At 53.1% G+C, this 11,828-nt stretch overlaps 1 protein-coding gene across 2 annotated transcripts; it reads right to left on the bottom strand.

The window, feature by feature from the left end:
• Positions 1 to 63: 63 nt before the first annotated feature.
• Positions 64 to 9,404, bottom strand: Grhpr (glyoxylate reductase/hydroxypyruvate reductase). 2 transcript variants are annotated; one of them, NM_080289.2, is made up of 9 exons: positions 9,264 to 9,404; positions 7,789 to 7,919; positions 6,852 to 6,924; positions 6,252 to 6,368; positions 5,403 to 5,491; positions 4,408 to 4,512; positions 3,447 to 3,582; positions 1,748 to 1,878; positions 64 to 421 (listed from the first exon to the last, which is right to left on the bottom strand). In NM_080289.2, the coding sequence occupies exons 1-9, from the start codon at positions 9,344 to 9,346 to the stop codon at positions 300 to 302; spliced, it is 987 nt and encodes a 328-aa protein (NP_525028.1). In that variant the 5' UTR covers positions 9,347 to 9,404; the 3' UTR covers positions 64 to 299. The 2 variants fall into 2 exon arrangements, with proteins under 2 accessions (NP_525028.1, NP_001299809.1); NM_001312880.1 differs by having other exon boundaries at positions 6,852 to 6,923.
• Positions 9,405 to 11,828: the final 2,424 nt, after the last annotated feature.

The following is an 11,828-nucleotide window of genomic DNA, read 5'->3' as shown; positions in this document are numbered from 1 at the left end:
AGGGCAGTGCGGAAAGCAGAGCCAAGCAGATCCCAGATGCCGAGTCAGCAAACACAAAAGATGCTCTTTGTTAGTGCCCCAAGTCATAGGCCCAGACACTGTGTCAGAAGTTGTTTAATGCTAGAATTACAGGCTTTTGGCAAGTATGTGGCAAGCCCCCAAAGTGGCAAGCCCATCTGCCCATTTCCAGGTCCCCTGAAAATGCAGTAGAGGAGGCCTGCCCCAGGCTCTCACCAAAGTCCGAAGTCCAGCTTGGCTCTGTCTGGCAAGATGTCTCCAGCCCATGAAAGCCCATCTGGTTACAGCTTGAGTTCGCTGGGCATGGCCTCCCCTCTTAGGCCAGCCAGCAAGTTGTTAGCCGCCAGCAAGGACATGGTGTTGCGAGTTTTGTAGGTGGCACTGCCAATGTGGGGCAGGATCACTGAAGGGAGAAGGAAGCATTGGTCCCGGCCACCAGGACAAAGGCTCTGCCTTAGACTCCTACCACTGCACCCTCTGCCTGTGTCCTCCTACACTTAGGGAGGGTAGATGTTCTCCGTAAACCCCGTTTCTGTAGATTGGGGGTCAGAGGAGCAAATTCTGAGACCCATTTGGCTCACCCATCTCCCCCCAAACACCTCCCCCCAAACACACACAAGATTTGAACTCTTAAAAAGTATGGTAGGCAATAGGGAGTCACTTGTAGATGGTGAAACTAGCCACCAGCTTGGGAGCCTAGCAGCTACCACACCCTGTACCCTTGAAAGTGATGGCATAAGGCTACAGAAGTAGCCCATGATGGAAGGCTGGATAATACTGTAGGTGCCTCTGGTTTCAATACAAAGCAAATGAAATGATCTCTAAAGAGCTGCCTGCCTTCAAAAGCTGTGTGGGGAGCTATGAAATGGAGATATGGCTAGCTTTCCTGGCTGTGGACAGTAGCTCTCACACCACAGTCGATGTTCTTATAGGCTGGCCACAGCGATCAGGTCAGGATTGCTAAGGACTGCAATAATGGGTGCCTTCACTAAAGAGGCAGCAAGGACATGTCCAGAATTCAGAGGAACATCCATGGCTCCAGTGCCTCTGGGGAGGCTGGAGACAGACAAAGAGAGAAAAGGCAAGCGCTGTGGCCAGAGTCTCAGACTGCTCCCAGGGCATCCTCAGGACCTGTTAAGTGCAGTCTCAGGCTGTGGTCCAGACCTGCAGAAGCCCTTAGGGCAGGACTGCCATCAGTGACTGTCCCTCCAGGAGACTAGAAACAGAAAACTAGAGCAACTGCACTTGCTGACAAGTAGCAATATGGCATGCCCAGAAGCATCCTGGGCCTGGAGGGCCAAGGGAGCAAAGGGGGAGGGGAGGCTCAGAATGCCTAAGGCTGAAGAGGGGTCCAAACTCAGGAGATGCCTGGGGGGCCTGGTGGCTGGTGAGCCCACGTGCTGGAAAACCTAAACCTGGACTCTCCAGCCACAACACGAGTGAGTTGCTGCTAGAAACTTCCAGATGGTGTCATTATTTTCCCATACACTGCCAACAGGCATTTAGACCGATGTGTTTTCCCCATGAGTAGCTACAGGAGTACGGTCAGCCTCCCTCTAACAAACGCATCCACTTCTTGGATCTGTCTGAGCATGGCCTTCCTGTTAAACAGCCCTCACTCTATTATTCTACACACTCCAGTCCCTGGCTGGGTTAGCATTGCCTCTGGGAGCTCCACAGCTAGGCCTGCTCCACAGCGCTATGCACTTGGACTGGAAACAGTTCTTACCGCAGTTCTTGAGGGTCAGCAGGGGGTGGCTCGGAGGCAGTGGTTCAGGGGTGGTCACATCCAGTCCCGCTGCTGCAATCTGACCACTGGCTAGTGCCTGGTACAGGTCTTCCTGGTTTACCACATCTCCTCTGGAGGGGACAGTGGTGATGGAGGAAAGGCTCAGATACTCCCCCCACCCAAGTCACCTTTACAACTCACAGAATGCATTTTTTTTTCACTCACCAGGTACCTACACCAACTTCTAAGGCAGGAACATCTTAGAAAACTACAGGGAGCCTAAGAGTGATTGTCTTGAGCAGAGCCCTGCCACTTACCAGCTTGTGACAGAGCTAAAAATGTCTTACGGGCCAAGAAAACCCTACTTCCAGGAATTCTTGGGGGATGGGAGTGCAACACAAGCCCTCTCCACGCTCAGGGCCTAGGAGGCTGCAGTTGTGTTGGGCCTACACAGGCACTTCTGATCTAGCTGGCCCTTAGACCGTGGCCAAGAACCACAGAATACCATCACGTATTTGGCCAAACAAGAGCAGAGAAACCTACCTGCATCCACGAGAGCCACCAATGAAATCAAGAACTAGCTTTTTGGAAACTTTATAGATCATGCACTCAGTACTTCTTGAACAATGGACTATCACCATGCAGAGCCCTATATAGCCTGAAGTGCATCCTGGTGCAGGCAGGTGGAAGCTAAGGCTGCCATGGGCATGAACCCTTCTCTGCCTTTCTTTTTTCTTTCTTGTTTACTTGTTTATTTATTTGGTTGGTTGGTTGGTTGGTTGGTTGGTTGGTTGGTTTGTTGAGACAGGGTTTCTCTGTATAGCCCTGGCTGTCCTGGAACTTACTTTGTAGACCAGGCTGGCCTCGAACTCAGAAATCCACCTGCTTCTGCCTCCCAAGTGTTGGGATTAAAGGCGTGCACCATCACTTTTTAATCTCACACCCAGGTCACTCTTAGCTGCTAAATATTGGTAACTTAAAGTAACGTTGGAAGTAGGCAGACACTTGAGGAGCACATGAACCCTTGAGGTGGTTTCACCTAGCCTTTCTCAAACCCAATTTAAGGTTCTAAGGAGCTAGATATGGTGGCACACACCTATAATCCCAGCCCTTGAGAGGCTGAGGCAAAAAGATGACAAGTTCAAGCCAGCCTTGGCTTGAGGGAGGCTGTCTCAAAAGCAAGGGTCATGAGTGCCAACCAGAAAGGACGGCGGAGGCAAGGATGGGGGCATTGCTCCATCACCGGATCACTGCCCTGAAGTCACTCATGACAGTGAGTGTTAGGGCTTGTGTCCCCAAGCCCACACAGGCTCAGAACATCAATGAGGTTAGGCCAGGCTCAGTAACATGGAAGACTGGCCTCTGAAGGACCGTACAAAGACCCCACTCTGTAGCAGAGGGAAGCAGGCCTGCTGGGGGCCCCTGGTGACTGGCTCCCAGAGTCACACTCTTGGGAGCCAAGCCCTGAGCAGGTTGGGCTACTGCAGGGAACCAGAAAGCTGGGCCCTGTGCTGACCCATCTTCCTTCCCTGTTTCTCAAAGGGGCTTTCCTGTATTAGAACTGTTAGTTTACAGAGGTTGATAAGACATCCCAAGCTCCCTCGTCACCAACCAATAGAGAGAGACAGAAACTTCACTGCAGCAGGGACACCCGTCTCCAGTGCTAGGGAAATCGGGGATGAGGACAACCCTCAGCTACCTGCTGATGTTGATGAAGATAGCTGTGTTCTTCATCTTCTGGAAGAAATCCTTGCTGCAGAGCCCCATGGTATCGGGTGTTAAGGAGCAGGACACGACAATGAAGTCTGACTCTGCGGCCAGCTGAGCAATAGGCACTGAGAAGAGAGGTTCATCAGAGACTGACCACCAGGGAGGGGAGGCAAGATGGCAGAGACCAATGACATGGGGCAGCTCCCATTGCCCACAAAAGAAACCCCCAGGATTCCAGGCAATTCCAGGGCTCTAGAGACTGAGGCAGGGAGGCTACCTTGACTTTGAGGCCAACCAGAACTATATAGTGACAGTATCTCAAGAAAGAGAATCTGAGGGCTAAGGAGGTGTCTCTCTCTGTAAAGTGCCCATTGCATAAGCGGGAAAGCCTGAGTTTGGATTCCCAACACCCACCTAAAAACCTGGCCAAGACTGTAATCCCATCCCAGGAGAGATGGAGACAGGTGGTTCCCTGGAGCTCCCGACCTGCCATGCACTGTCACATCATGGCACACTGTCACATCAGTGAGTTCTAGGTTCAGCGAGAGACCATGTCTCCAAAACTATGACGGAGGGGCTGTAGAGGTGGTTCAGCAGTGAAAACTATCATGAGAGTCAGAGTTGGGTCCCAACGCCCATATAACAAGCCACACATCCTGAGTATGCCTGCAATATTAACTCTGAGATGGGCAGAGACAGACCATTGCCAGGACTTCCCACCCAGATGAGAAAACTTCAGGTCTAGGACCCATGATGGAAGTCTGTGCCCCTGAATGGCTCTCCATGTCTCAAGCAGGTAGACTGCATAACACCTAAGGATCACAGAAACCCCCAGACACATCAAGGTCCTGCATCCTTTCTGTAAAATCCTGTCTGTAAACATCTACACACACACACACACACACTACACAGCACAGACAGAATTCAGGAAAAGTCAGGGTTTTTCTTACCAAACTCTGCCTGAAACTCGGCTGCTTCCTGAGGCCTGGGCTGGCGCCCCGTGTAAAGAAATCTCTGGACACCGAATGGTTTCAGTCGTCGAGCGATGGCCTGACCTGGAAGCAAGGATTGCATGACTCGCTCCCACCTCCCAGAGGCCAAGTGCAGCTGACTGTAGCACTGGGTCCCTTTTTTGTCTTAGTGGGGCTTAGTGACCAGTCCCCAGCCAGTGCACCACCCTCAGAGATCTAGAGTGCCACACTCTAGCAGTGTCACACTCCAGAGGACTGGCTTACACTGGCTTCATATGGTCCCAGTCATCATGACGGCCACTTACTGACCTTCTCCAAGAACTGGATGTGGCATCTCTGAAGATAGGGCTCCAAGAGGTCCCCTCACTCCTGAGCCCTCTACTGGGAAAGCAGCCCTACCTGATTTGACTTTTGGTGGCATTGCCAGCTGCCAACTTGCCCCACAAGACCTGCCAGTTTTCCATGCATGCATACAGGTGTGGGCACTTGGGTTCTCAGACTTGAATGCACCCCAGGTTACCGAACTCCTCCATGCTTAGAGGATTGTTGGTTGTCCAGACAGGTAACCTTTAGTCCCCACCCCCAGGCTGCCTCTGTATACAGGCAAGATGACAGCAGCCTAGCTCCCACCAGGCTTCTGAAGGGGCAGCACTGAAGGAGGGGGGATCCTCAGCTGCCAACTCTAGAGTGGGAAGTAGCCTGCTTTCCAGAACTGGGGTCCAAGGCTGGGGCAGCCTTTCCCACAGAAGCCTGATTGCCATGGCTAGCCCAGCATCTTACAGCCTTTGTGCTATTTAGTAGATGAACCCTGGCTCTCAGCAGGCTGCTCCGGCAAACCAGAGTTCTGGGGAATTCTTGAGCTTGCCTTTTTATTTATTTAGCTACGTACACAGCCTCTCCAGAGGACAGCTATTGACCAGCCCTTGGGGTCTCAACCAAAAGGGAAAGCCAGGAGCGGGCAGTGGAAGCCTTACCTATGCGCCCCAGCCCCACAATGCCAACAGTGCTCTGCGAGAGTCCGTAGCCGCACATCCATAATGGGCTCCAGGAGCTCCAGCCGCCGCTGTGGGGAGAAGGACGATGAGCAGCCAGACCTCGGCAAGAGATGAGGGATAAGGGGCCCACGCCCGGAGCACTCCTGGCCTTGTCTGAAGCTAAATCTGCTTCCAGGTCATAGGGCAAAGGTGGCTGACAAATGAATGGCTCTTTTAAAGCCAACAGGGACACAGGAAGTGAGGCCATAGGGGAGCTGGGAAATGCGGGGCAGAAGGGTGACCTGCCTGAGGCTGCGCCACCAGGGAGTGCGGAGCAAACTTAGACCTGGGGTTTTAGAACAAGTTCTAGAATCACACAAACAAAAGCTGACCTTTAGGGTGCATCCTGCGGCCGTGCATGGGCCAGACGGGCTTCTCACCTACAACCCTTGCACCTGATGGGGAAATGCTTTCTCTCTTGTGCCCACGGTGTCCCCCCACATGATGTCCCTGGGCATTACCAAGACAGATCCCTGTTCCTCACACTGAAGAGTCATGCTAGTGTGGTGTGGCCGCCTTGACTCTCAAAGCTAGCCCTCTCACTTGTCAACTTCAGCATGGGGGTGTGCGGCAGCACGCTGTTCCCAGCTCCGGGCACCACTCCACTGCTCTCCGGTCAGCAGAGTTTGTTTCTCCCTTAGCCTCATCTCTCATGGCTTCCCTTCCGACCCCTTTAATGCAGCTCTGCCTGTGATTTAGTTTAGCTGATTCCGTCTCCCTACCCCAGGGACAAGGCCTCTCTCAGGCCTCACTGCAGAGCACACCTGACTTGGCCAGGCATCCACTTACTTCTTCACTTCCTCTATGGCCTCCGGCAACCGGCGGCAGGTGGTGAGGAGGAGGGAGACGGCGAGTTCTGCAGTGGCATCTGTCAGGACACCTGGCGTGTAGCCCACCCGGATCCCGCTAGGAAGCAAACATCTGGTTTTAACATTGGCCTTGAGCCCCTTCACCAGTGTCTCCCAATGGGTCATTTCCACGACGTTCCTGCTGACTGCCAGGAAGCTCAGAAGCTCAGAACAGTAATGGCCCTCGATCCCATCCCATCCCCCACTGGGGAGTATATGAAAATAGAAGATCAGGGCTCACAGTCTGGAGCGAGGGACGACCTAATCGTCCTGAATTTCTTCATTGGAAAAGGAAATAATAACACTGGCCTTTTCTTCTTCCAGGATCTTAGAGATCAGAAAGGATAGCGACCATGTCAGGGTATGGTCCTGGGTCACCATGGCTTCTGACCTTCTGGGTTTAAGTGGCTTGTGCACATGTGGATATTTAGCATTGGCCACCTGGTGCTCTCATGGAGGCAGCAGAGAGCTCCTCTCGCCCGCTCTGCTCATCCCAGCCTCATCCCGGGCAGGCTCTGTCTGGAGTCCCAGTTGTACTCACCGCTTCTTGATTTCATCCAAAGCCAAGTGGTCGACCCCCACAGACAAGGTGCTGATGACTCTGAGGTTGGCTCCTGTTGTGCAGAAAACACGTGTCTGTCCTCGTGGAATTCAAAGCCACGCACTGGGTCGATCCCAGGAATACCTACTTATCATGTCTTAGATGACAGGAAGAGGCTGCTATCTTTGTCCCTTGTACTAAGATGATCCCCCTCTGCCACCTACAACAGACACTCAGGGAGTGTCCCGTCCCAGTCGCAGGACATTCCTCGGGTCATTTCAGGGCTCTTACCCTCACCCACCAGTGGCCTTGGGTCCCCTTTAGCCACATCAAAGGCCTCTCCCCATGGATACTCCAGAAGTGCTGAGGTGGCTGGGGCGTGGCCTTCTCACGAGCTCTCTTCCACTAAAGTCAAGGCCAGAGTGAGAGTGTCTCTGCACCGAATCTGGCGGCCTTGGGTCTGAAGTGCTCTTTAAACTGCCACTGTATAATCCACAGAATGATGTTCACCCTATCCAGGAATGAGGCCTGGGGCCACAGCTGCGTGCACACTCCATGGGTATCCATCGGTGCTAGGCACAGACAGTGCTGGGCCCTCTGCCCTGCAGCACACAGGCCCAGAGAGATCTCAAGGTCACAAAACAAGGCTCTGGCACAGTAGAGAGGTTCAGAGCCCAGGATACCCTCCTCCACCCCCTACCCCATCCCCACTCCCACACAGGCAACACAAGGTCTTTGCCCTCTTGGAGCCTCCTGGAAACTTAAAAGCCAGATTGGGGACAACACGGGCCAGGTAGAGCTACTGTTGGGGACACCCTCAGAAGACAGGAAAATACATCAGATCAGCTCAAAGGCCGGCTGCAGAGAGCTGAAGTGCTTGCCCTGATAAGACCCTCCCCCGACCTCAGAACTTTGCTCAGGCTGACTCAGGACATACCTGCGGCATCCAGAAGTTTCTTGTCCACACGGTCAGAGAGGCGGCAGAGCAAGCCATGGGCCCCCACCACACCTTGCTCCAGATCCTTTCTGGGGATGGGGTCATCCGAATTCCACTGTTCCACCTCACAGCTGGAAGCAAAAGGCAGCCACTCAAAGGATGCAGGGAGCCTCCGAGGTCCTACAGCATGCACAGCTAGCAAACATGGCCTTCCACCTGCTATGGCCTTAGGCTAGCCTTTGTTAAGGTCATTCGTGGGGAGCCTCAGAACTGTCTGGAGTGTAGTTGAGGAGGGGGTGAAGTGCTGCCAAAGTGGGGAACACTGACAAGAGCTGAAGGCTCCTCTGGTCACGGGAGCACTTGAGTGTGCTTCCTTAGTAGCCTCAAATGTGAGGTGCTCCTCCAAACCCTTCCGTTGCACTCAGAGCAGTCCAGGTGTGTGCACACAGGAGACACTGGACAGTGGCTGGCAGGTCCCCAGGTCCATCTGTCTCTGCTCCTCAGCACCAAAAGTACCAACAAAACAAGTCCTTGGGAAAAACTGTACTGTGCTAGAAAAAATTTCGAAACAAGTCACAGTCCCCAAACCATCAGAATTTAATCCCAGCATTCAAAACGCAGAGGCAGACGGATCTCTATAAGTTCAAGGGCAGCCTGATCTACAAAGCCAGTTCCCGGACAGGCAGGGCTGCTACACAGAGAAATCCTGTCTTGAAAAAAAAAAATCAGGAAACAAACAAACAAAAACTGACTGCCGAGCACTCTCACCTCCTCCCAAACTGGCATGGTAACACAAAGCCGGCAGGACAAAGTGACCCGCCTGCAGCGGATGAGGACTAAGCATAAGGGCCAGGCCTGCCACCTGGAGCTGAGTGACCCCAGGGCAAGGTACAACAAGCCCATCCAGACTGTTTTCAAGTGATGCAGAAATTCTAAAGCTGACTTCACAGTCTGTGTTCACAGCTCCTGGCAAGGCTACCCACTAAACAAGGTTCAATAGGAAGAGAACAGTCATCAAATGGCCCCATCGAGTATCCAAGGAGGCAAGCCAATGACTGTCATAGTCCCTGAACACTACTTCTGCCTGCCAGCTAACCCTCAGTGGGTAAAATTCACAGCCTGCACCTTGCCCCATAGGCAATCTCACTTCACTGAAACATGGAGACCAATAGCCTGGGGCCCGGAGCAAGCTGCCTCCCGGAGAACTACGGCCCCAAACTCCAAGCCAGCCCCTTGGGGACACAGCTGGCAACACCTGAGCAAAGTCCCCATGCGCCAGAGCCACCCTCTCGGGTCCTGGCTCCGCTTCGCCTGCCTGCCAGGCACCCGGCTCTTGAGAGGTGGCCCCCAGCCCTGGGACAGCTCTGGAAGCCCTAGCGGCGTGTCTCCATGGGTGCAGGGGTGTTTGAGGTTAGGTGGACAGGACAGCGTGCCAGGGGCACGGCTGCAGCCCCCGTACCGACGCGGGCGCTTACTCTGCGGCCTGGGCGAGCGCAGCCCTGCCCTCGGCAGGCAACGGGCCAGTGACGAACACCTTCATGAGTCGCGCCGGTTTCATAAGACCCGCAGCAGCAAACACGTACCAGGCTGGCCTTGCAGGAGACGACGGAAGTGTGGGCGGGGCCGGCGTTAGGGGCGGGGCCGGCGCTGGGGGCGGGGCCGAGCCCGGGACCTCTATGGTCTGGTATAGCTGTGGCTGTAGCTTTGGAGACCAAGTGTCCCGGATAGAGGCTCTGTGTTAGTGTGGGTTGAGTGTAGGACTTGGAGAGCCTTCTTTGGTGTGTGTGCTTTCAAGAGTAACATGGCCTCGAGACTGTCAAACACCACTAGGAGCCTGGAGTGAGGGGCATTATGAGGAGGGACCTGTGAGAGAGACCTCTCTGACTATGCTGTCGGTATTGGCAAAGGAGAAAGCCCTGTGAGGCCTATCTTAGCCAAACTATCCCAGAGGCTTCTGGTTAAACACACGGAATTCTAAGCCGAGCCTGACCTGCATGCTGAGGGAGGAGACTGAGGGAGAGGGTCTGAGTCCAGACATTATAGCTTTAATACTTAGAATGATTCCTTACTGGGACTTTACAATTGTGATGATATTTTAGCCCATCACGGGCCACCCAGGCGAGCTAGACACAAGTGCTAACTGTCTGGAAGCAGTTCCTGAGCAAGCAGGGACCAGGTATGCTGAGCCACGGGTAGATCCAGGGTTTGCAGGTAGATGGGACTGAGTCTGGATCTTGGCTTTAACCCTTTCCAGTTGTTTGACCTTTAACCCTAATCTGCATTCCCACCCCTGTTTCTTCAGGCACATCGTGAGGTTAGCATTTCCTTTGAAGGTTGTTTTCACTACTGAACAGGGGTGCTTAGCCTGAGGGTGGCAGAGCTCAAGCTGCAATGCCCAGATGCCTGGGGCTAAATGCCCGATTCACCACCGTGAGCAATTATTAAACGTTGTGTGCCTCCATGTCTTCCTTATCTGTCCCATGGGGATTGTAGTAATGCTTGCCTTGGCTTGTTGAGAGATGAAGTATGTACTGTGCTTATAATAGAGACTAAGGCAGGCATGGCGATTATGCTTATAATCCGGCATTCAAGAGGTAGAGGCAGGACTGTTCAAGGCCAGCCCAGACTTTACGGCAAATGATGCAGATCCTGAAGGCGGTTTAGGACTAGCTCAGGGCCCCAGGCCTGTCCTTCAGCTCTGCAACCTCACTTCAGTCCAAGGGCTGCTCAGTGACTTGGTCTCTGGTCTGGAAGGGCGCCAAGGACAACACAGTGTACTCTTCACTGATTTTATGGGGACCCATGAGGACTCTAGTACAACACACACGCAGTGTTGACAGATGTCAACTGGGCCATTTGGGATGTTTATTTATTTATTTATTTATTTATTTGAAACACATAGTCCCCACCAGCCTCCAGCTAGCAGGAGATGGCCTTGAACTTGCCGGAATTACATGTACCTAGCACACTTCCTGTTCCTATCTGGGTCCAGGCCAAGGCTTTGCACAACCCTTCCCGTCCTAAGTAATACATTAATGTCTCCCCTACTGACCCGTTTGCTAGGTCACTGAGGGGAAAGGAAAGGTCCTGAAATTTGTCAAACATTGACACAAGGTGTTTTCGTGTCCCCAGGCCAGGCCTGCTGGGCTCGGCTCAGCTCTCTCCACATACCCAGGACAGGCAAGGACAGTAGGGCACTGGACACACATGTCAACAGGGGCCGTGTGGGTCGCTCCCTCAAGGCAAATCGTCAGCTGACATTCAGAGGGTACTATAGGTTGGAAAGAATGTGAAAAGAGACCACAGAGCCAGCCAAAGGGCCTACAGCCTGCCCTCCACTTCAGAGGCTGAAGCCAAAGAACACCGGGCATTGACAATGTTTATGGAGGCCTTAGTAAGCTCAGAAGACTGCCGTACCAAACACTTTTCCTGGGAACTCCCCAGTGGCCACGTTTCCCCAATCTACAGACACTGAGGATGAGAGTGGGACAAAAAGCTGCTCAAAGTCACACAGCCGCTAAGAGGCAGTGCTTTCACCACCCAGAACATGTTGTAGGAGGTGGGTACAGGGCACCAGAGAAGAACAGCTTTTGGCACCGGCTTGGGAGAACTTCCAGAGGGGCAGCACCGTGATTAGAAGTGGGCACCAGGAGAGGACGGGGAATGACAGGCGCCTGGGTATGTGGGCTGACAGAAGAGACCCCGAAGCTCAGTGTATGGTGGGTTGAAGCTGAGGAGCCTCATCCAGGAAATTGTCACAGTGGAAGACTCTGTCTCTGTCCCTGGACATCAGTTTGAATACAATTTCTCTTTCTCACAATACCCAAGCTGCCTCAAAATGGCTTTCAAAATGGTCTGCCACCGGACCTTCATTTTACATCCTGATTAGCTGAAGTCCCTAAACTTTTTCTGGCAGCTATGTCAGCTGTTTGCCTCCAGCTTCTGGTCAGCCAGTATGGCCTCTATAGTCGCTTCAACCCTTTTCTAGCCACCTGTAACCTGCCCAGATAATTTTGTGTAATGTATTAATATTAGAAAGA

The sequence above is a fragment of the Mus musculus genome, chromosome 4 (genome assembly GCF_000001635.26).
Source record: "Mus musculus strain C57BL/6J chromosome 4, GRCm38.p6 C57BL/6J".
Lineage (NCBI taxonomy): Eukaryota > Metazoa > Chordata > Mammalia > Rodentia > Muridae > Mus > Mus musculus.
This window is presented reverse-complemented; position numbering and strand designations above follow the sequence as displayed.